General features: G+C 34.7%; 1 protein-coding gene across 1 annotated transcript in view; it reads left to right on the top strand.

The window, feature by feature from the left end:
• Window positions 1-26,470, top strand: part of LOC149785807 (apoptosis inhibitor 5-like) — a 53,841-nt gene that overhangs the window by 21,877 nt on the left and 5,494 nt on the right. Inside the window, exons 5-12 of the mRNA XM_089979743.1 lie at window positions 2,885-3,025; window positions 3,763-3,828; window positions 5,347-5,541; window positions 13,524-13,702; window positions 14,071-14,164; window positions 14,833-14,952; window positions 19,577-19,617; window positions 25,171-25,304. Coding sequence (XP_089835869.1) covers window positions 2,885-3,025; window positions 3,763-3,828; window positions 5,347-5,541; window positions 13,524-13,702; window positions 14,071-14,164; window positions 14,833-14,952; window positions 19,577-19,617; window positions 25,171-25,304 — 970 coding nt within the window. The remainder of the gene's footprint in view (window positions 1-2,884; window positions 3,026-3,762; window positions 3,829-5,346; window positions 5,542-13,523; window positions 13,703-14,070; window positions 14,165-14,832; window positions 14,953-19,576; window positions 19,618-25,170; window positions 25,305-26,470) is intronic.

Below are 26,470 nucleotides of genomic sequence, written 5' to 3'. Positions count from 1 at the left end.
ATTGAAACAGACCAGCTGGAATGAACATGACTATGCTTATTCATAGATAAAACGCTTTATTCATTAAGATTTCAAGCAGAGTCAAACTGTTATTTTAGAAGGCCCTCAGCTCTGAAGGTGTACGAAGGGAAATAGTGGGTTTTTAATGACTGGTGTCATATCAATGACATCACACCAATCTCTGCCTCCATTCATCAGCCAGCCCACTTTGTTTCTTTCTCTTTGAGGACAAGAAGTTAACCCCATCACTACAGAAGGATACCATTCCATACTTCATCATCATGGACATGATGATATTTGACACAACCATGACTTTTTTGATTATGCAGACCATGCTCACTCAAGTTGTTCCTAAATAGAATCTCTCATGGTTGTTGTCAAGGCTTGACTTATCCAAGTTTGAACCCCTGTCATCCATGTGTATCAGTCAGCCAGACCTGCAAATTAATACAATTTGACCTTAATTTCTTAGGACACGACCCTTAAAATACAGAGATGATTTCTGTCACCACATGAATTTTTTTAATTAAAAAGCAAGGATTATGTCATGTTGAGAAAATATGGTCTTCAGTTAAACTAACATTGGGAGGATTTCAGCCAATAATAGAGCAATCATGCTTCTACTGGATGACACAGGTAGAGGTAGGTTTTCTGTTTGATCTGCAGTTATTAATTATTCCACATCAGGTAGCAGATATTGGTGAACAGTGACATTATGGAGTTAGTAAAGAAATTCAGTGAACATAATGAGTTGCTTACCAGGAAGGGCCATCCCTCAAAAGGTGGTTATTGAATGGTTGTGCATTGAGACTTTTCTGGTTTTCAAACAGGGAAGAAAGTTTTTCACTTGTAATGGTTGTTCCAGAGCTGTAAATCCTTCAAAGAACCATTATAAAATGGTAATGGTTTATAGTTGCATTGGGTTCTTATTTTAAAAATGAGATGGGCTTAACATATTTAGACTTTGACACTTACATTTTAATGTGTCGGAAAGAACAGATGAAAACATCTTCATTGTTAGTGAACTTTAATGTGATAAATACTTGTAAGCCATGTGAACAGCAGTAATGCATTTGATCTTATAGTTAAATTGTGGTTAATATAAGCCCAACATTTTCTGTTCAGTCTGGGTAGGCTGTGATTGGCAATCAATTAAACAAGTATTTCCGGTTTGAAAAGCATTCAAAACAACCAATTTCACTAATGATGCATCTAGAAAATAAGTGTCTATAAAGTCACTAATTGTACTGAGTGGCACACGGAAGGGAGAAGATGAGTCATGTGCTGAAGGTGGCAGAAGGGCACATAGTAGGGGCAGAGAGGTACTTCAATTTGTATATATAGAGATGTGTGGAGTTACACCACTTAGCGTGAAAAAAACATTGTTTGCTTTGGAAGCAGGTGGCTGATAACTGCAGGAAGCAGGTGGCTGTTTAAAACATGTCATTAGTACAAAATTATTTCTTTAGATATGATTAATCCATTTGTTGGAGATGACAGTTTGTGGCAGATTTGTTTTCATTTAATTGATAGGAAGAGTACAGTCTTATTAAGTCTGAAAACAAGTATTTTTCACAATAATTCAGTTTTCTTGACTGTACCTGTTTGCTTGGTTTCAGCTATAGTCTGACTACATCCCCGTTTGTTTGTACCCCCCCCCACCGATTTAAAAAACGAGAACATTTAATTTGATAAAAGGTGCACAGAACTAAGTCAATTGAATCATTGATTTATAATTTCTAACATGACTGACCAGAATGGCACTAATACTTTCCATACTAACATGGCGCCATATTGCGTACACTATATGCTAGTTTATTTCCATCAGACAACATAATGACGTAGTTCATCCTGTTTGGCAACTGCTGAATAATTGCGTAAATTACATAACGTTGAGAGTTTGGAATTATATCCCTTTGCATATATGAACATAGAAATTAAACTGCTTGTTAAATCCACATGAAAAGCAAATTTGTAGTTGTCATTATTTTCCTTTGCTTGATTTGACATTGTAAATATCAGAAGCAGACGACTTATGTATGTACATCTGTAGTCGTGATACACCCATTTGCTGAAAATGGACTTCTCCAGAAACTGGAAATGGATCCGAGCATGTCCGTCTATTACACTGAAAACTTCTGTTAAGCATGAAACGCGCATAAGGTGACGGTGTTAGGGCCACTCTACTCACAGTCAGGTTAGAAACGATAAATCAATTAATTAATTGACTAAGTTCCTTGCACTTTTTATCATATTAAAGGTTTCCATTATTTAAATCGGTAGGGGGTACAAACGGGTTTGTATTGTCAAACTATAGACTTTGACAGAATAATGACTGCTACATGTATGTAGAAACTTAAATAAGATGAGGTAATGATCTTATAGTGTCTGACATAAACTCACAATTAGGTGTTTAATCTGAGTTGAATGTGCATTGTTTGGAACCTGACTATTGACTGCAAAAAGCAGGTGGCTGTTAAAACATGACTTTCATACAGGAAATTCTGTATGTGTGGGGTAAATGAGAATGGTGTCCTGTTGAAGTGACTCAAATATAGATGAAGTTAAATCAAGTTTGACTGTATTGTTGATTTAAACTGTTGGTGTCATCCAAATCTCATCTCTGTACATACTCCTTCCTAGGTTGGAATTTTAATATAACCCAAAACTTGTTAATCCAAACTCCTTTGTGCCAAACCCTTGTCCTGTCTCTTGAGGAATTCAGGTTTTGTGGTTTTGCCATAAATACATGCAAGTTTAGCACCAAAAATTAATTACTTACCCAAGTAATGATGATATCAAGTCAACCAAATCTGATACTTTTAGTAATGAAAACTTTATTTACCTGAACTTCATAAGCATGCTAATTTTACTTTTTATTCAGGTTTTGCAAGATGTGACAAAAGATGAATTTATTGCTATAATGAATATTCTGAGATTTTTGCCAGCAATGGGTACTGTTCAAGGGAGACAACAAATGGTGGATATTGTTACAGAACAGGCTGAGCTGGATCAGGCATTTGAGGTGGAAATTTTTTTAATGATTTTTATGTTTGCAAAGCAGTTGTTGAAGTCATAAGTGAGATACATCTTGTGAATATAAAGTAATATTTTTTGCCGTTTTGACAACTGTAGCCCAAGAAATGTTGCTTTCTGAGGATCATAAAACTGCGGTTGAATCATCATTGAAACATTTTGACTGTATGTGTCTGTTTATAACTGGATTTGAGTATGCAGTTTATGTGTTTTGGATCTGTACATTTATTAGAAATACAGTTATCAAGTAAAAAATGAAAACAGTTGCAATTCAGATTAACATTATTAAAAAATTATTACATCTTATTTGTTAAACTGTCTTTAAAAATTAAAATTATATAAGAATGATTTTTTAAAAAGGTGTTTACAAGTGAAGAATTTTCTGATACCTGAAAAAAATTATTGTGCCAAATACAAGCAATTTATTTTAAAGATTCTATTTTATATGCAACAAGCAATATTCACTACAGCTGCATTTTTATCACAAAACTTTAAAAATTTACTAATGTCTTGACAACAAATTGTCAATATATTAGGTCACATTGAAACATAACATATAGCATTATCATATGGTAATCTTGACTGATTATATAGATTAATTAATGTAAATTTATAAATGTGTAATAGCAGATGAATAGTTAGATACATACGCACACTCACACACCTTGACTATAATGAAAAATGTATTTTACCAGTTAATGCATTTGCTTGTTCATTACATTGCAGGCTTCTGATGCAGATTGTGTGGACAGGTTCATTTCCTGTGTCAGACATGTTGTATCATTGTTCTCAGTAAGTAGAAAGCTAAGATCTTAAAATCTGAGTATGTTTACGAATACACAAAATTTTGTGTGTGTAGAAACATGAGAAATATGAATACTTTTTCTAGTAAGAAATAATGTTCAGAATCAACATTCTTTGGAAAATAAGCAAAATCAGAAGATATCTGTACCTAAAACATTTCTGTTAAGATCTCCATTTGAGCTTGGACAGAATGGATTGAATTAGAAAGAAGTCAGATTTCAGAGGATAAGTTTGCAGTTTTCATATTGTTTGGAAGTGTTGAAAGATTGTGGTATTTATGGGTTTCTTATTAGCTTGCCAAGTTGATGGATGCATGACCTTGTGTTCATCATGTCTGTCTGCTGATCCACATTTGCTTTTTGTTTACTTCTCAAAACCACTCAGTTTGGATTTAACTCGTAAGGAATGATGTTAGGACTTGCTGCACCAAAATTATGTTTTTGGTGTTTTCCTAACAACGGTGGTGCTTCAATAGCAACTTCCAGAATGGCTGAGTAAATTCTTTCTGTCAAAATTAGTAGTCATGTTTATTAGATTATGATCTATCAAACTTGTGTTCATGGTGGCTTCTCTAGCAGTCAGGTGGAAAACTTCTTTTAGAGTTTTAAAAAGTGGCTGAGCCAGTTTTGATCAAGCTAAACAGGAATATTAGGATATACTTTTTCAAAATTCTGTGTTGGTTGGCTCCCCCAGCATTAGTGTGGCTTTAATAGCATCCATGTGGAAAACCTATTTTGAATTTCCTTCTCTACAATGGCTGAACCTGTTTTGATCAAACTAGCCAGGAGAGTTTATTATAACTTGTGCTGTCTAGATTATGTTTGTAGTGGCTCCCCATGCAGTGGTCTAACTTCCACAGAAATGAGGTAGAAAACCTCTCTCCAGAGCCGCTGAACCAGTTTTGATCAGAATTGGTGGGACTGTTTCCAAGACCATGCTTTATTATAATTGTAACAAGTGTAGCTTCCATACATCCAGGTAACCAGTTTTCAGATTCTAGAATGACTGAGCCACTTTGGATTAAACCTGGTAGGACCAATTGACCTATGTCCCTATGAGGTCATCAACAGATTTACATTTTTGATTACACTTACATCATTGTCACTGTTTCTCTTGAGTATGATATTTGGATTTTATTTGGGGGTTTTCCCTTTGCAAATTCTAGATGTACATTATTTTAATTATCTGAGTTGCTTTTTTTAGTAAACAGACCAGATCCAGATTATAACTTGTTCAGTATTAAGGATACAAGTTATTGTTTTAAACTTTATTTTTGTTGGAAATAACTGTTTCCTTTAGCTTTGCAATGAGTAAACCTAGTATTAAGGTTTATTTCGGTAAACTTTTAATTGGAAAGTACATTTTGTATTTGTGTGATGTTTTTGTCACTTGTCTTTGAAAGAGTCCTTAAATAAATGTTTTTAAGTTAAATCTGTTTATGCACATAGCATCCATGTAAATAACTACCTTGATCTTTACGTTTAATGTTCATGTTATTGTTTTCAGAAAAATGTTCATTCCAAGACATTTGTTGGTTATATGTGTGACCATGTGTTGCCTTCACTGCACAGTCTTGTAACAGATGAAGAAGGTACAGACATTCAGCTGGAAGTCCTTAAACTATTTGCTGAAATCGTAGAGTTTTGTGGTGACATGGAAAACATTGAAGAAAGACTGCAAAATGTTTTTAATGTCTTATTGGTAAGTATATATTCAATAGTGGCTGCATGAAGTATGTTTGTTCCTATGGGTGTTGGCGAAATAGGTTTGAGAAACTGTTCAGCACAATTTTTTAACTTCTAACACCAGGATAATTAAGGCAATCATGATTTGATTGTAGTAACTATCGGACTGTCTGACTACCACAATGTTGCTTTAGTCTATCATTATCACAATTATTAGTTTATAACACTTATCAGAAAATGTATATGGCCTTTAATGGAACAAGATACTAGTTAATTCTTTTCTCCACCAAGTGTATTTTATAAGCAGTTACATAGCATCAGCTACAGGACTGAAAGAGGTGATCAGTTTGCAAGGGATGCTGGATTATGTAGTGCTCAGTTTAGGGAAGTTTTACTGCAGTTTGTCATTTAACAGTAGACTAGCAGCAGTGTAGTTATCAGCAGCACCCTTAAAGTGTTGTATTAAAGTTTTGAAAGGTCATGTATTTAACGTCATTTGCTGTATTTACAACTCGGATAAGAATTGAACAAATGGGTATTTTACTTCCTGGCTTGGAACTAATTGTACTTTTCAAAATTTTAAATTGGTATTTTGTGAACACTACAAAACAAAAAACTACAAGACTGAGTCTTAAAAATCAAGATGTTAATTTATCATGCTTTTCTGAATGGATTAAATAGCTCAGTGGCTATGTCATCTTCAGAATGAGTTTGATTATATGGCTCTACTTGAGGGCTGTTCCAGTAACACATACTTGTGACCCATTGAAGGCACTTATAATTTGGAGTAGATACAATTTAGAACTTTGTATCATTTTTGTATAAAGTCTCTGAGTAACCGAGTATCCTGACAAGTGTTTTTTTAAAGTGCCTTCCCTGGGTACTATGGGTGTTTAAATGGATTATATACTCCATAGCTGCCAAGTGTCCCGTTTTTTCCGTATTTTGGACCTGAATACAGGTGTACGTTTTTTGGCCAAAAAATATGTTGTTTTTTTTTTAAAAATATTTTTAAAATTCCTTGCAATTTTCAGTTTAGAACGGGCATTAGGTTCCATTCTGATAGAAATGTATCGCATGTATATAGGAATACAGTTCTACAATATGATTGGTTCATTCGAAATCGAGGCTTCAATGCCTGTCTTTATCCGCCATATTGGATTTCACAAACAGTTACCGCTGTCACTGTATCTCTTTTTCGTAATAATCAGCTTCTAATCATGTTGAATAGGAAAGCAGATTATTCAGAATTTTCTCCAGGAAAGACAAGAAAACAGAACTAGAAGGACAATTGTGCCGTTTTGTTTAGATTTGTGAAACCATCTAGTAAAGGAGAAAACTGTACGTTTTGCAAATTGTGTAACGTGATTTCGCTATTGGGCGCCTGTGAAATAAAGAGCATGAAAAAGCTAATAAACATCAGCTTGCTGCTTCATCATACACAACTCAACCTGAACTTACGATGTACATAAATACCAGAGAGAACCTTGATGTAATTTGATCGAAATTCGGTTTATTAAATTTCTTTTGGAAATTAACCTTCCTCTTTCTTACTAGTGTTGCTGGCAATTTATTTCGCACATGTTTTCCAGACAGTAAAATTGCAAAGGATTACTTATATGCTAGAACGAAAACAGTTCAATAAGAAAATCACACAGAATTGAGATCATCAATGAAAGTTGATATATTCAAATTGATAATTATTGGAAAAAATAAGGTGTGGAAAAGGCTACTATAAAAAGTGTGTGTCTGAGTCTCTTGCACCTTCTGAATGGGCACCCGTATGGAACATGGTACAACACATGCATCTTTGACATTAGATAATTATGTAAAGCACTGTCCTACTTTACTGATTGTTGTATATGTTGTAAATAGCTACATATGCATTACAATTTTAAAAATCAGTATTTGTTCCTGAAAATCAGTATTTTTGTCATAAGAAGTCAGTATTTTTTTATTCAGGGGTTGGCAGCTATGTATACTATCATTTCATACATTCATGGAAAATCTAAAACTTGAATTAATAACATTTTTATATTGATCAAATGCAGCATGGACTATGCTTACAGCAGGAGAAGATATTCTGTCAGCTCTGGACTAAAAGTTTACAAATTAAATTGTTTCATTTTCAAATTCAATACCCAATCGAAATAACATTAGGAGGAATAATCTCTGCTATCTTTGAATCTTGTCCTTCTTGAAAGATGAAAAATGTTTTTATATATATATATATATATATATATATATATATATATTGTAATAACCTGCATTTAGGGGTTGAGCTATGCTTGCTTGTATGTGGTAAATGCTTCATACAAGCTGCCCAATTCAGTATTGATTTTTTTAAAAATCAGTGCGTTGCCAGTGAATTGCTCAAAGGAGCTGACATTAATTTTCTAGCATCCTCTGTTTTATTTACTTCATCAGTTAATAGTTAGTTATAATATTCTACATGTTTTGAGTTAGCAAAGATAGGGAGTATCATGCCGGTGGCTGGCATCCTTGATAATTGATTAATGACTATTTCTAGTTAACCGTTTAAGACTGTACGATACATACTCAGTTTGTTTATAGCCCCTGATGTTTCATTTATATACATCATCACATTTAAGTTTGGTTTTTCTCTTCTTTATTTCTTTGGTACATACACATGTTGACTGCCCTGTCATGCGATCTACCTCAGTAATACTGTAAGAGTGCATAACACGGTTTCTGAACCATTGCTATGAGCAACAGCATAACTTGGTATGTGCTGTGAAATACAAAACTATTTTATTTCTTTCTTTTTTTCTTGGGGCATTTCAGTTGCAATGTAGCAATGTATAAAATATCCAGCTGGTAATTTCTATAAATAATCATTGTGAAAATTGACTAAATATACACATGCAATACTAGCTTATGCTTGTTTGAATATTCCAACAAAAATTGTGGGTTTTGTGGTCTGCTGGTTGTATGTTTTGTTAGAACTATGGGTTTTGTCAGGAGTATATAAGGCTTTATGGGCTGCTTGTGGGGTTCAGCCAGCTAGCTGCAGTCAAACCAGGTACATCACAGTTATTTTGAGTTTTATTTTTTTAATTTTGTTTTGTTTAGTTTATTATAGTTATGTAACTTTAGGCAATATTTTGGACAGTAAATTTATGTTAAAGTTTAAGTACAAATCAATTCTTTTTATTTAAGTTATTTATTTTTTTATTTTTAATTCCTTTCCCTCTTCCAAATTGTATGCTTTCTAGTCATTTCTAATTAATTTTTACAAGCAAACTAGATATTGTTAAATCATTTATTATTTGAAACTCAGTTATATGGTCAAGTGGGTGTTGTCCTCACAGACCAGTACTTTTATTTATTTCTTTATTTATTTTATTTATTTAGTTTTATGAAACTAAAGACATACAGAGAAATTTCTCTACATTACAAATATATAATTCCTTTTCTTAAATGATAGGTTCAACAACGTTCTTAGGGAAATAAAATGTCTATGTCATTGTGAGTGTTTTCCTCACTGACTTGATATTCTAAATTCAATTCAACAGTTCTTGATTATTCTGGCAATCTATAAAACATAAGTTTTGTTTCTATTTTGTAATTTTTTAGTTGTTTAAGTCATTGTGAGTGTTTTCCTCACCGACTTGACAGCTAATTTACTTCCATCTATATCAGTTTACTTCAAATAAGTATTATGCTATTGTTGAACAGAGGTCTCACTAGGATTTTAAAATTAGGATTCCAGGACTCCTATCTTGGTAAAAATCAGTGTCCCACCAGCAAAAGTTGCAATCCCCTCCCAGAAACATGTTTAAGTGGCTAAATGTCCATTAAAATGCAAGAAATAAACAGACACAAAACTTTGCCAGTTTTATTTATTTGCAATCATTTATTATTCTATACACAAAAAAATTATGTATTAAAATTGTTTTTATGTACAAATATCATATTCTTTAACTACTATATAGTTCATTTTTGTCTATGTTGCATTTCAAAAAATTTTCTGATGCTTGGCTTTGGATCGTATTCTTCTGCACTTGGTCCCTCTTCTTTGAATCGCATCATTTGTGTTAAGGTCTCATGTTTTATTCAGGACCTTCCCTTGCTCTTGAGATATTTCTGCACATTGAGGCCTCTCTTGTATGCCATGGATGTCACTGGTGACACCAACACAGTCACAGCTAGGACTGCAAAGTCTGGAAATCTCTATACTCTTCAAGTAAAGTTGTACAGGCTTCTGTCAGTGTGCAGTTAAATGATTTTATGACTTCCTAGCAAGTAGGTGTTCTCAGGATGTCTCATGCCTAGAAAATGTGGAACTTTGCAGATTAGAAGAACCAGTTGTTGCCATTGAGTTTAATTTTCCACATTCTTTACACCACTGGCATATAGCTCTTGTTTGTCAATCAGAATGAATTTTGTAAATCCAAGGAAAGTTTTTATATCGAGCACTAAACCAGGCATCATGCACTTTCTTACACTTGGCTACTGTCCCATCTGAACTATCAGTTTTAGCAACTTTAGCAGAGTTCTGAATTTCGTTAAAATCTTCATCAGTTTTCCGTTTAATCCCATAATACTTATCCAAATTTGCACACTCCAAGTTTCGACATGCCTTGTTTTCCAAGTCGCATGCAATATTTATATGGTTACAGTCAGAAATGAACACAGTAACAGGTCTCACATTGAGTTTCACCAATGTCGCAAATTGTGATTTTTTTTCCTAATTAGCAACAATATACCATCTGGAGATAGTTTTGGTGGCAACATTTTTGGCTGATAAAAACTGTATATATAGTCTTGGCTTTGGAGTGAAGAAATTCAAAGGCACCATGACAGGTCCCTGCAAACTTGGATATAAAAATGCACTGGAATCTATTGTTACATAAACAAATCCTTGTTTCATATTGACAAACTACCCCAACAAGTTCATTGTTATATCATAATCCGCTTACGCTGGTGTCTGGCCTTGGTTGTTGGTATAGGGTATAACGCCATTTTTTAGCACAAGATAGGCTATACATGGCGGCCAGTATTAATGGTGGAGGAAGAACCTGGGAAAACCCCGGAAAGAACCACCGACCCACGAGAAGCTACCGGCAAGCTTTCTCACATATCCACATTGGCCGAGCTCGAGACTCGAACCCACGCAGACAGAGGTGAGATGGCAGTGATCCGTGACGGAGAGCTTTTTAGACCACTCGGGGCCCCCTCTGGCCTTGGTACTGTATGCTGTAATGCAACCAAAATAGCCATGCAACTGACTAGCTACAATCGACCACCTCTGAATGCGAGAACAGGAAATGACTACAGTCAACCTGAGGACAGCAATTTTAAAAAAATGTAACAGAAAAAATAGTTTTCCAGCAACTTCAAAGAAAATCGATTACCTTTGAAGCACCGATAAATTCCAAGCAAATAAAAAAAATCTGGTTCAGTATTCTTACAATTATTTGATGTTGCCGCAGCAATAACAAATGGGTATTTATTTGGTCCTTCAAAGAGAGCTTTTAGCAGTGCCTTAAATAACACATGCACTTTCATCAAAGCAAGCCAATGACCTTTGATAAAAGGAAGTCAGCAACAAACTTAAATAAAATTATTGTTTCTTTTTTATGGTGATTAGTATATATTTATTGTGCCTCGAAACTTTCCTGTTTGCAACAAAAAAGTGCATACAGAGGAATCCTGTGTGGGTGATTTTCTGAGTCCCAAATAAAAAATTTGCATCCAAATATGTGTAATTAAGTGTTTTCGAGATCTCTGGTTGAAGTGTAAAGTTAAACAAGTGTTTTCCTTGCAGATTTTTACATTTCACAATTAAAATCAAGTCATATTTTCTCTTCTTAAATAAATTTTATTGCAACTAAATCCAGATATGGTAAATCTTATTAATTTTCAATCATCTAAAGGAGTAATAATATAATGAACTAATAGTATAGTGCTAATGTGTACCCTAACCTTGTGTGAAATTATCATATATCATACTGTACCTCAAGACAATGATAGTATTCTGACTTAGTACAAAAAACAACAAGACTGTCATGGTTATGAACTGACTTTATTCACTGTTTCTTAATAATAGAATCATCTTGTGTTATGGTTGAAAAGAAATCAAGAGTTTGACTTTACTCATCTCCCTCCTTAGTCAGCTGATAAGAAGCATACTTATCCCTGGTGCCATACTCCAAGGTAGTATTATCAGGACCTAGCTCGGCCTTTACATTAGTAAGCCAAAAGATTGATATACCCGGTGTATACAGTACTTGTGTCATTTCTGGTGAATTGGTTCATATTTATTGCTGGTCATTATTGTCCATGTGATACCATTCAGCAACAGTCACATTTAGTTTTCATTGATGGACTTGTATTGCTCTGTTAAATTCAGTTTATAGTTCATTTCATTTAGTTCGTTTCACTGTTACTCTTGAGTATGATATTAGTTTTCCCCATCAGAACAGATTATAGTCTATGGGTTATACAATACTAACTAGTCACCCCCTCTCATCAGTGGACTCATCAAGTGAGATGAAGCTGCAGACTTCTATGCACTCTCAGATGCTATATGAGACACATGGAGAACAACCTTGGTAGCCATCATATGCTTTTCCTACCAGCTAAGGTGGTGAAAACAAGACATAACCCACAAGTGCTTGCTAATTAACTAAAGTTGGTTATTAGAGCAGCATACTCTGAACTTTCACAGAATTTCAGCTCGTGAGATACGAGTAATATTAAAAGCTGGGCCTTTGAATGTAATGACTTAATTAGATAAATAATAGAGTCAGTTGACTAGCATGTTTAATCTACTTTCTCAAGCTTCTTTTTACATGAACGAACCGCTCCTGTGGCCTGGTGGTTAGAGTGTCTGCCTCAGAAGCGGGAGGTCATGGGTTCGATCCCTGGCCGAGTCATATCAAAGACTTACAAAAATGGTACTAACAGCTGCCTCATTAGGCGCTCAGCATTAAGAGGTTTGTGTTAGGACTGGTCGGCCTGGTGTCAGGATAATGTGGCTGGGTGGGACATATGCTACATGTCTGCGGCATGATGTCCCAGTGATAGACATCACTATAAATCTGCCCAGACATTTACGATGCCCTGTTCATGTTAATATAACTGCAGTCACAGGCATGACCTTACAACATTTGTTGGATTCACATGGTAAACTTCTGCACCTAAGGCAGTAGCCAGGTGTGAGATCCTATAGGACCACCCTCATGCAAGTATAAACGCATAGTCATTGGTTGTGCTGCCTACACATTAGAAGTTTATCTTTATTGTAGAACAATCATTGTGCTCCTTGAGGGCAACATGGATAGATGTTGGATGCTCAAGCATTTCCTCCTCTTACCTGTTCTCCTAGCGTTAATGTTGTCAGATAATGTATTTAGCAGAGAAAGGAAAGTTTTTAGAAAATCTTACTTTTCTGTCATATTACTTTAAAATTTTTTAACCCTTCCCCACTAATGCAAGGATACTGATAAATTCTTTTCAATCAGATTTGAACTTCGACCTGTCTTAAAAATTTCTGGGTAGTGCCAAACCTGGGAGGCGGGGTACTCATCAGTCCCATATATATATATATGGAAGATGTTTTTAAATCTTTGAAGGTGGGCTGGATTCAGAGGTAGAAAAGGTTATTAACTAATTTTAATGTGACTTAGTAAGACTTGTTGGAGAAGTATAATTTACTAATGTCTATTTGCCTAATTTTAATGCATTCAGTATTATTTGTTTTTAGTTGAATTGTTTGTGTTAAAAACAAAGCAAATACCCTGTTTGTATAGAGCTCTGGTATTCAGATGAAACTTTGTTAAAATATTACAGTTTTTAAGTTTATAGACATCTAATGTTTGAAGGTTCTGTAAAAGCTACCTCATAATAATGTCATTCACAGGGAAAATAAAGTTCTTTGGAACACTTGTTGCATTCTGTCTGGTTGATGATATCTGTTTCATGGAGTTTCATTCATAAACAGCATTAGAAATGTGCTTCATTATTTTTCAGGAATATATGCCCTTGCCTCCATCAGAAGAAAATCAAGAAACTGTTGAAAATGAAGAACCTAAACTTTGTTTTTCATATGTGGAGTGTTTAATGTATGGATTCCATCAGCTTGGAAGGAAGAGTCCAGAATTTTTGACAGATGAAAAAAATGCAGAAAGGTTAAAAGATTTTAGAATCAGGTAAAAGTGCATTATTTTCTTTGTCTGTTAGTTTTCTATAGCCATTTTGGATGTGTGGGAAAGATATCTTACGAAAAGAATTTTTTGCATATTATTTGAGTGATCCTTACTGTATAACACTCATATTGTCAGTATTCTGAGTGGTGAGAGATTATGGAACTTTAAAAAGAAGCTTGATTTAATAAGAAAAAACCCTCAACATTTTATGAATGAATCACCGACATAGTATAGAAGGAAATGTGTACAATATTGAGATGTAACATTGATTTTAATGCATACTTGTGGAACAGATTAATTTCCATACCTTGGATCTCACTTAAGATTTATCTTTTTTGTAATTTTTATTTTATTTCATTATATTTGGACAGATTACAGTACTTTGCACGAGGTGTACAGATTTATATTAAGCAGCTGAGACAAGACTTGCAAGGCAAAACAGGGGATGCCCTAAAATTAGAAGAGGTTGGTGCATTTTTTTCCTGTTTTTATGTATTTACAAACAGTAGGTCTCTTAAGTTATAGATATCTGCTTCAGTATTTTGTACAAGTGCCAACTAAATAGCTAAATGTTGTAATTATTCAAGCAGTTTCATAGATTATACAAGCTAAAGAATTGCAACTGTGAGATTCTGGACAGCATATAAGAAAATATTCAGACTTTGTCCAAAATATGAGAAGGTTTAGAGCTAATGTCATGAGCAGTTCAACAGGAGTTCTTGAGAAGCATTGTCAGAATTTCTTAATATTTCTCAGATGTGTGAGAGGATTAAGATTTGATGCTGTTTTACAGTACTTAGTATTAGTTGTGAAATCATACATATAACCAGCTTTTGTTATAAGCAATGGCCATCTGTATAGTCAGTCTGATTTTCATGTTACCTTAAGTTGTCCTTCTGCTGTTTGAATCCTGAATCATTGGATGTAACTGCTTAAAGGTAATTGAACTTGTGCTGTGCAAAGTTTGGATTTAAACTAAAAGTTAGTTTTGTGCATCACATCCTGCTTTCTGATTAGGACAGCAAATTTTGAATTATAAGTGACAGATTGTTTTTTATAGAATATGATCAACATATTGTTAGTACATGTTAATATTTTCTAGTTACTTTGAATGTTGCCTGTCCTTATTTCAGAACAAGATCAAGGTTGTTGCTTTGAAGATAACATCCAACATCAATTCCTTGATCAAAGATTTGTTCCACAATCCACCAGCCTATAAATGTGTTGTCAACTTGTCATGGAAACCACTTCAGGTAATTTGTCAATTCTAATTAGTTTTGTGATTTTAATATATCACAATTATTTAGATACTCCTTTTAAAAGGAAAAATTACCAATTGTTTGTATTTTCCTAATGTTTAAACCTTATAACATTTTTATACTCCTGACAAAAAGGCAAAGTGCATATTATTGTGACATTGTATGTACATGGCACACATCTGGCCATCTGTTACCTTTTTGTTTTCAAGTTTTGTGGATGGCTTGCACTTGGTGTAAGAAAGAATCCCATTAGTTCAATTTGGTACATGACCTTGTTTTTAAATTCTGTCAAGTAATTGATTTATTACATGGTGTAAAGTAATACATGTACATTCCTCTGGCATTTTGATTTAAAGCATTCCCATTTCAGTACTTGAACATGATGCAAGACTAATTTCGTTTTGTTTGCACTTAGGGTAAGTAAGAACCCTTTTGATGTTGGGATAAAAAAGTCAAGGTCACTGACTGAAGAAAACTAGTTTCTGCACAGTAAAATCAGTTGTAATATCTGTGATACATGCCTGCTACTAATGCATTACTTTCCTTTTTTGGGATACTAGGTCCCCAGTCCCCTTGAATTAAAATGAAACATGATCCCAGTCTGATTTCTTAGTCATAGCCAAAATGTATGGAATGTCTTCTGCTTTTTCCTTGAACTATTGCACATGTACATGTGTGTTAGGGCACACAATCAATTTCACCAATGCTGCTATCAAACAAATTTTGTTGTTTGAGTCCCCCACCCAGTCCATGCATCAAGTGTGTGTTTTGTTGCCATTTTGCTAAATGTGAAGGGCTTTTTCAGCTTGTTCAGCATAGTGGTGCTTCTGTTGATTGTAATCCCTTAGTACTGATATCAGGGTAAGTATCACCTGCACTTTTTTGATTCCCAGTTACATTGTTTTTTTAACAAATATTTAGTTCAGCTGTCATAAACCCAAGTAGCAACTGGGAAGATGCAGTGTGGGACTTGATATAAAGTTGCATCACTTACCAAGGGAGGAAGAAAGGTCCCTCTCTCTTCTCTTCATCTTAAGACAACCCTCTCCATTCCTAGGAGTGGTCTGAATTACTACTGGTCATATGGAAGCCTACACTTTCAGTTGGACATGGATAAGGAGCAAATTCCATGGTTTGGAGATCATGAAAGGACCTTGGATCCCTGATGCTTATTTCATTGGTGTCAGTGCCTGTTAGATATAGATTTTTGCTCCATCTCAGGTGAGGAAAATTGCCAATGTTTTCCCATCAGGGATAAGCAGCACCTTCCCAATGGAGGTGAAGTGCCAGTAAATAGTAAATGATAAAAGCAAGGTTGTGCCTTCGTACTGAAAGGAAAGAGCATCAGTCTCACTCTGATAGATTTGAAGTGGATGAGCAGTTTTATATGTCATCATCTTCATCAGACTAGTTTTTGACCAGTCACTGATCACCAGTCACAAGGTAACACTCCTTAAGGAACCAGACACTGGGTTTTGATTAATTATCAGGGACATGGATCTGGTTGATACCCTCCTCCACTTCTTTTTGTTCAGTCCCTATTGAGATAGCAAGTCAGGTTTTGTTTTCCCACCTAGGGAAGGGGATCAGATTGGCATCACCTTTTCATAAAATCATGCATTGATGCAGACAGTTCGGACTGCAACATATCAGTTTACATTTTAGACACTACTGGTATTTCTTGTAGCTCTCAAGTTTGGGTTGATTTAAGGTGCTTTTGGGTAATATGTGCAGAATATTTCTGGATCATATCCTATGTTTGAGTTTATAAATCCACTAGGAATAACACAACTGTTTTTCCTGTCACCATTTTTAATTCATGGCTCTAGCCAGCTTTTGTGACTTGAACATAGAGAAGTCATATTTCATCCCATCTTATGACTTTGTTTATATGGGGATTAACTTCCTCCCTTATCAAAAGGGGCCCCGAGTGGCCGAGTGGTCTAAAGCGCTTTCCGTTACGGATCACTGCCATCTCACCTCTGTCTGCGTAGGTTCGAGTCTCGGATTCGGCCAATGTGGTTATGTGAGAAAGCTTGCCAGTAGCTTCTCGAGGGTCGGTGGTTCTTTCCGGGGATTTCCTGGGTTCTTCCTCCACCATTAAAACTGGCCGCCATGTATAGTCTATCTTGTGCTGAAAAATGGCGTTAAACCCTACAACAACAACAACAACACTTATTAAAAGATATGTGTTTTCCACCAGAAAGGATCATATTCTGTCTCTCATAGCAGATTTATGACTTTGTTTTCATCTGTGGGAGGACTGAACATGAGACTCCTTTATGTCTCTCCAGTATCAGATCAGAAGTCTGGGTGACGAATACTTTCAGTCAGAAATGGGTTGTCTTATGCTTATGCCTTCCCACAGGTTCTCCACCAAGCCAGGATCTCCAGGTCTCAACCTTTCCTGATAGTCCTTCTGTGACCTAAATGGTCACGTTCGTCAATCTACTTGACCTGTTGGTAGATGAGCCAAGGAGATTACCACAATGAGAAGTTATTGCAGCACTAAAGACCTATACAACTGTCCACAGATTCTCCAGATTCATATTTGTTCATCTCAAATGATTGATCCACTAAGAGCAGTTTTCAAGCAAGGTTGCCAGCTGCATCACTCAAAGTAGTGATCTACTTCCAAGTTTACAATTCAAAGTGGAGGATCAGTAATTAATACTGTAGGAAATGCATTATGTCTGTCCTTAAACTGCAGTTGCAGACTATAGGACAGCCATGTCTCATTGTCTCGAGTTCTTTATAGGTTCAGCAGTTGGGAATGATCTGCACCATTCACGTTTCATCAGGTACTTCGAGCTTCAGAGCCCAATTTCTTGCTCATTAATGCTTACTTGGAACCTTTCATGTTTTCTTTGGGTATTATCTAAAACCCCCTTGTGAACTTTTGAGTGAAATGTACTTTGAGAAATTTACCTGTAATACATTTTCCTGCATTCCTTAGTGACAGCAAGGAATGAAATCCATTACCTGTCAGTAGAAAAGAGTTGTTTATGGTTCGGTGGTTACTATCATTTGGTTTAGTTCTATACCAACATGGATTGCTAGCTAAAAAGTCAACTACCGTCAGTGGCCCCTATTCATATTGAGATTTTCAGTTATAATTGTATCTGTGCTGGGGATAATCAAGATAATCTTGTTTGCACAATTCAGGCATTATGATTTATTTACCTTCCACAAAAAGGAAAAATTACCATTTGAATCATCTCTTCTCCCTATTTATAAGCCACCACTATTCCAGGTGTATTCTCTTCACTATCAAAAAAGCTTATCAGTCCCTCACCATGAGAAATAAAGAAGATAAGGTTAGGGTGTTCAGGCTTGCTTAATGACTCTCCACTGATGTTATGTGAGCCACCTTCTGGCAATCTTGCTCAGCCTTTTCATCCTTCTACCTTCATTCCTTTTCTCACAAGTGTGAAGGCATGTATTACTTTGGGTGGGTCTAGTAGTGACAGTGCAACATGTAGCAAAGTCATCTACTATCTTACAGTAGGAAAAACTACCACAGTAAAGTTTTCTTCTTACACCAATATTTGCTTTTAAGGCCATCAGCCTCCCTCCTTACATCTGCTGAAAATCAACAATGCATTAGTAGATAGTAATATATTACTGCACTTAACATTTAGTCTTTTGTGGGGTAAAACTAATATTAATTATGTAATACTTAACCTGCTACTTTTGCTATGAAACCTTCCACCATTGCTCAGAGTTCCTGTAGTCACAAGTCCATTTGTTGGATTGTCTTAGGAATCAAACTGAATCACATTCTCTTCAGTTCTTAGCCTCCAATTATAAACTGAAAGAGGGAACTTTATGCTTAGACTGGGGACTTAGCATTCCAGAAAAGGAAATCAGTGCAGTAGTAGCAGATAAGTATTACATAATTAAATTAGCATTGCCACCCACCCACCCCAGCATTTATTTTGTTTCAAAGCCTGGACCAGACTTTGTGGATGTATTGCACTTACACAAGAAAGAAGCCTATCATTTTGAGGTCAAACATCACATTCACTATTCCAACTAAAAGTTCCATTGTACAAGGCCATGCCAAATAAATTGTTGTAAGCAGGACCCTCTCCAGTGCACTTTGGCACAAATATAGTTCTCTTGATTTTCAGGTCTTATATCTTGAGAACCCAATGATAAAGTGCAATTTTTTTGCATTTTGTGTACTATTAGGACACAATCTAGTTGAAATTAACATTGTGTAAAATGGCATATGATAATACAGTTAGGTTTTATGGCTCCTAAGAAAGGGTTTTAAAGAGGAGCAATGTTTTGAGCTAAAATGTGTACCCTGACATGTCTTGTTTTTGTAAGCAGAAAGCTACACTACTGTAGTGCCATTCACGTGCAAGACTTAACATTCAGTGGAACCCTTGTTAGGTACTGCAGTTATCTTTTATGCAAAAGACAGCCAAATACTGAATTGATAGCTTGTGATAACTTAGAGGCATTGTACCAGCTTACAGATGCATTCACTTTAAGGATTTTTTTATAATGTTGGCCTGGTATTGACTTTCTTAAGCTAGGAACTAGAGTTTTTTATATTACTTCTGTTTCATAATTCCTGTAAATATTGATATCCTTCTACTTGTTCCAGCCTAAATCAACTGCCAGACAGGATTCCAAACCAGTCGGAGGGTAAGTCGCAAAACACTGATTTTAAATAAATATGGTAGTAGTCACCAGTAGATTTTTTTTATATATTGATTGCTTTTTACAATTTTCTTGTTCTCATTGCATAGTTATTGTATGTAATTTTTAATATGTATTGTTGACATTTTATACTTTGCTTAAGAAACACTTCTGTAACTGCAGAGGAGTGCTTTTAATTTCCACTTTTTAAAAAAGTCTGAGGTCTGATGGACTTGTGACAAGTTTATATCTTGGATCCTTTGGGAAAATTGCAGGTCCCAGACCTTGGACAACTGCTATTTTCATGCCTTGACTTTGTTCATAAATGGTTCCAGCACAATAACATTAGTTCTAAGTCACAGAGCTGGACTAGAGATTGTTGTTTATGTGCACTTAAAGTAAGGAAGAAGCCTATCCATTTTTGGAGTCAAAGGCCAAGGTCACTATGACTGAAAGATGAAAATTGTTTCAGCACAAATGTATTCTTGACTATTTATGTTCCACAAAGTTTGTTGATGACTTACACATTGTTAAAACTATTATGTTAAACCAGCTGTTAGCTTTAGGAATATCAGCTAAATGCAGATGGCTAAAATTATGGACAGAACTTTGCCAAACTACTTTTAGTGTAAATAGGTCTGATACTGGACTATTAAACATGGGGTACATCATCTTCGCTAGCCAAGGTTCCGATATGTTAACCCTGTCTACACCGTGGTGGATCTCTCTGTTATTTCATTGCTTTGCCCTAGCTATATCTGTTGGATTTCTTGATTTGCCTCCCTTAGTATGAAATGCCAGCTAACCAATAATGTGTAACAGTGGTGCATTGTACTTCAGCCAAAAATGGTGGAGCAATTGACTTCAAACTGATACTTTGTAAGTTTAACATTGGAAGCATGACCATGAATCAGAGAGAAGCCATTACAGATGTATTTGAGAGACAAAGGATATTTGTACAAACACAGACTGGCAGTAGAAAATTGCTTATTTATGAGTCCATTCCATTTGTGTGCTACCCATGTCTCATTCTTCATGGAGTAGTGTTCAGATGTATGGGCATACCTTGTCATTCAACCTTGCTGATCATTAGATGTAACATTGTCCTGCCCACCAATGCAGTTTCATAGGTGATGAAAGAAATACCAACTTTTTTCTAGCATGTTTATTTCTTCAGTCAAGTGGCCCACAGGTGGTGCAAATGGTTTAATTGATTATTTTAGTCCATGATGTATGCATGTTAGACTTTGCTTAGTTGTTTTGTAATGAATACTTCTACCACATACTTCTTTAATACATTTTTTAGAAAACTGAGTTAGATTTACTTATCTGCATTGACTTAAGTTAAAAATTTGAATAGTGGGGGCTCTGCATCCTTTCCGTTAGTTAGGTAATTGTTTAGCATTTTATGGTCTATTTGAAGGACAATCAAAGTATCATGTTTTCTCAGAGAGAAAGCACAGAGAACAATCAGTTCAACCAAAATAATTTGTACAAAGGACAAAATGTCTGCAAAATTGCTGAATCCACCAGAATTTTGCAAACTCAAATGAAGCATGCATAGTTTGCAGAAAAATCTGAGGTATGGTCATCTGAACATTTTGCAAAATATATTATATTCCCATGTTGCAGACAGCATCAACTAGTAAAGTCAACAATATATTGAGATATCTTACTCCGTCAAATATAAGCAAAATTACAAATTCTTCTGATGATGCAGGATATTTCCATGGTGTACAAGACAAGTAATTTGTGCTAAGTTACTGACCCATACCCATACCCATTCTTTCTTGGTTACAGAAGTGACTTAAATGTAGCATTGAATGGAATTAATAACAGAAGTTTTAAAATTACTTTTGCAACATAATAATGATATCAGTTCAAAAAAGACAAGTTTATTTTGTTTTATTTTATTTAATTTTTAGAGATTAGGCTTTATCATAGGTAGCATAATTGAAAACCGTGGCAGTAACAGATTTTTGACCATAAATGTATACATAAAGATGTTGCAAAATTATCCAGCTTTAAAGCAGGGTGACTGAAGATTGCAAACTAGACACTTAATTCAGCCTACAGATCAAAATAGTTCTTTATTGTTTATCACAAGAATATTTTCCCCCACCCATCTTTGTGGATAGGAAATGATTAGACTGAAAGGAGTTCAGCAGTGATGTTCATGAATTTGAATATTAACATTAATAATTATATCATAATATCTTTTTTGGTTTTAATAACTGCAGGAAAGTTAGTTGTATAAATTTGCACTGTCATTTCATAGAACTTTGTGAATGCATGCCCACCCTCCCACCTTCTATGTCTTTCTTGCTCTCTGTATCTTCCCCTTCCCAACCCAATTTGTTAAATTTATGCAGATATAACAGGAAAGTCTTCTGTGACTCTTTATCAGTTGTATAGATATGATTAGACTAGTATCAGTTTTTGTTACTAAGCAACTAAGCAGAGGTTATGACATGTATTTACTGGCTTCAAAAATTAATCCATGCAAAAAGACTTTGGGGGAATGGGGGTCAGTTTTCTCTTCTACCATGGTACATAGATTTTGCAAATTATTTACAATTAGTGAGCTAGAAATTATGTTTATGTGCTTTAAGTCCAACTAATAAAGGGAATCAGTCAGAATTCCATAATCGATAATTGGATCCACTTAACCAACTGATAGTCGATTTTAATCAGTTACTAAGAGAAAATTTTAATTTTTGTTTTTTATACAGTTATATCATTGCCCAAGAGTTCATAATGTTAATAAATACACAGAAGTAATCTTTTTTAATGACATGTATACTTTAACCTGCTAAAGATTACATTTTGTCTTCAACTTTGTTAAATGAAAGCAATTTTTTTATGGCTGATCTGTCTTATATAACTGAAATACTGTTGCAAACCCCCCCAAAACCCATTGATCCATATGTGATGTGTCTATAATTTAAAGTATAGAAGGACATAGTTTTCTTGTTTGTCATTATTTACAAATACTACAAATAATTATACTTTGAAACTGAAACAAATATACCAAAATTTGTTTAAATTTGTTATGTCCACAATTTAACAGCTTAATCATGTAATCATGGCTATATGTTCCTAATTATAAAAGTTTGCACCTACAGAATATGTCATGGTTTTAAATTTGAAGTTGTGAAGGGAATAAAAAGTTTAGATCAACTTTATTGGATTGGAAGCATTATTTAGCTTACCATTTATGCAGGAGTTATAAGAACAATTGTGTTTTGCATGCACCAAAAAAGTAGTTTCAATTTACACACAATTGATTATTTAGTTTCACAATAGATTATCTTATTGTTTTGCTCAACCAACTGATGCTCGATTATAATCAATATTCAGAACAACATTAGTACATTTAGAAATAAAATTTTACATTCTTAGTTTTCTCTTGCTTTCTTACTCATAGAAGCATTTTAACCTTCTGTAATTTAAAGAAAAAATTTAATAGACCTTATTTTTTAAAAATTTCATTTTCTTTTTGGAATCAATTAAATATATTTTGTATTTGATGAAATAATTGTATTAAATAAAATGTATATAATGTTAAACAAAAACTGAACCGTTTACAGCCTGGCTGTATCACACTAATTGCAGCAAGAATTTTCAGAGAGTAGAAATATGTTTTCTTTAAGTATGATTGAAGCTGATAAATTCGTAAAAGTATTTATGAAAAGGAAGGCAGCGCTTTTTAAGTCATTAGTGGAAAATAGCTTTTCATCTCTGGGAGAAAACTCCAAGGCTATTTTGATGTTACAGTAAGGTCATTTAACATAAATTTTCTCCAATTAAGTAGTGGAATGGTCTCATTTAGGTTTTGATCTCTGTTGTATAAATAAGTTGTCCAGAAATTTATTTTTTCAAACTAAGGAATCTAACTTTGTGAGTTCTGCAGTCTTCATACTGCAGATCTAGTGATGGATATCATTATGTAACTTTCTTTATCATAATCTCTGCAAGTAAAGAAAATCAGTAATTCATAGTTAGTCTAGTGACTGTTTTGTCACTGGTCTAATCACAACACATTGCCATGAGATGCAATCTGCAAACCTGTGTATTTTATGTATAAGGCTGCAATGTTTACAGAAATTTTCAATGTTGACATAGTAGACAGTAACCAGATGTATGCCATTTAATGAAACCAATTCTAAATTTACCCTTTCTCCTGATATGTACATTAGGCCTAAAGCTGACAGCCAGGTATATGTAAGCCTTTGACAATATGCTTATTCTACCTTTCACATCTTATTGTTTCATTTTCTTTACATCTTTTTATCTTTTTGTGGCAGGATTCAGTTGCAAGTCATGTCTTTGTTGAATATACCTGCCAATTTAGGTAAAACATCATTAGTGTCAAATTCTTAATGACTCTGCTCCTCATATAATTGATGAGTGAATTTGTGAATTGGCTAATACCAAACATACAACCTACATGTTTGTTTACGTGGCTACTGATTTTGTAAACCTGTAGAAGCAGTAAGCTAAATTAACTATTTACATGTGTAAAAAAAATGCAGACTTAGTCATATACACCGACGACATTGCTTGGTGGAGTGACAGTGGAGCTAACATCTCTTGTACATTCCATTCCCTTATTTGTGATTGGTATAAATAGTTTTCCTCAGACCTTTAATGATTTGGAGATTCAACGCTGTTTTGCATACAATAGGGGACTGGAGACAAGGGGATGTAACACCTACATCTTACCTATTCTTGCCTAAGGTATTATGATTTGGTAACATATCTGAGGTAAAATCTGTTTCTTTGATGACAGTTGTCTGATCATAGTAGGGGCATTCACTCCTTGCCCTCTCTGCAGTAACATCTCTGGTAGAGCATGCACATCCACTCTAATAGTGACTTGTGAATGGAGAGGATTTAGTACGAGTCCACCTCAACCCCCCATCCAAGGGGAAACTCTCTTCTGACTTTCTCCTTAGTAAGATGACTTTACCTTTGTTGCACAAAACAAGCTTGGGAGAGCTTGAATTTTGACATTGTGAATGTACTTCTAATGTATTAAGATCAAGTAAGTATTATTGAAGAAACGGTTTTCTCCAGCTTTTAACTTGAGATATTGCAAATTCATTATGTCTTTGTTAGGATACTAATTTGCATGGAGTTTTGTTGCTGCACACCAAAAATTTAAAGACACAGCAAACTGATTCTTCTGTGAAAATAATAGGGCTTCTCTCTTACTCCATGAAATTAAGCACCAGTAAAAATATACATTTTTCAAAATCATGAAAATTGATACCTGCCAGAATAAATAAACAGTACCTTCCAACTAAAGTTGTGGCATAAGAAAAAAATTGTTTTTACCTCTAGGATTTTTAAAAGGGAAGTTCAGTCACATCATTTAAAAACAGAGTCTATCATAAAGAAATCTGCAGACCTAACTTTGAAAAAAAAATATTACAGGATCACAAAGTAGAGGTCCTGTAGACACTAATGGTCCTTGGTGCAGGAATTCTTACTAAAGAGAACTCGGCTTGAAGTTAAATATTGTTTTTTTTTTGGCAAAGTATTGATCTATTTTAGTGAGAAGAGGTTCACACCTGTAACATTTGAGGCTAACGGAGTATCACAGGCTAAGAAATTAAACAGACAGGATCGAGAAATCTACCATCCACCCAGTGGCAAGTTCAGTGAAAAGGCAGGAACATTTCAAACCGGTAGGTCACAAGTGGAATCTAGAGATGGGCATATTAAAATGCTTTTGTTTTATGCATCTTTCTCTTGTTTGTCTTTTCTTCTTGTTAGCTGATAGGTTAACATAATGTTGAGAATTAAGAAATGTACAACACTAAAAAACTAATACAGGAACATACAAAATACACATGATTATTGCTTTCACTAGCCAAGGTTCAGTGTGTTAACCCTATCTACACCTTGGCAATTGATCAGATAATAGAGTGCTTTTCATAGCGACATCTATTGGATTGCATGAGTTGTTGCCATTACTGTGTAATGCCAACTAACCAATATCATGTAACAGCAGTGCATTGTTACTTTGTACATCAGTTGAAAATGGTGTAGGCAATTGACTTCAAAAGGATGCTGTGTAAGTTTAACATTGAATTTATGACTACATACCAGAGAGAAGCCATTACAGGTGTGAAAGGATGTATTTATACAAACACAGACTGGCTGTGGAAAATTGTTTTTTTTTATCAGTCCATTCCAATAGTGTGTTCCTCTTGTATTGATCATGTAGGAACAGTGTTCAAATTTGAACAACCTGAGTTTGATTAGATGCAGTGGCTTGCCGCTGACACATCCAGTGAAATTAACAGACCCAAAGCACTGAATTTTTTCTTATCAGTCTGCCAGTGTGTAGATAGGGTTAACACGTTGGAACCTTGGCTAGCAAAGATGTATTCTTATAGACAAAAATAAAAGTACAAATGGAAACTGTTATAGACCTGATTATATGTACATGGAACTCGATTGAGAAAATTGTGTCATAAACCACCACATCATTACTGATGATCAGAGTTTGGTTTTGAGGAATTATATTTAAGAGAAAGAATTTCCATCTTGTATATACTTTTTGGGGGCAAAATGCCACGTGTAATCCTCGTGTCAAGATTAGGAATTACTAACTTGATACAAACGGTAAGTATTCACTACACTTGATTATGTCACTTGGTTCCATATCAGGTTACTTTGAATTTTGTTTTCCTTGATCACCAATATGTCTAGTTGACATATGACAGCTTTACCATATATTTAAAATCAAGGAAAAAACAAACACCATCTCCATTAATTATGCTCAGTAAGGTAATTAATCATTTTAATTACTGCAGTATAACTCAACCTGTTTGGTTGATTGCATGAG

This window comes from Sinohyriopsis cumingii, chromosome 13, assembly GCF_028554795.1.
Source record: "Sinohyriopsis cumingii isolate HCF-2022 chromosome 13, ASM2855479v2, whole genome shotgun sequence".
Lineage (NCBI taxonomy): Eukaryota > Metazoa > Mollusca > Bivalvia > Unionida > Unionidae > Sinohyriopsis > Sinohyriopsis cumingii.
Note: the sequence above shows the minus strand (reverse complement) of the source record. Positions and strands in the feature narration are given on the sequence as shown.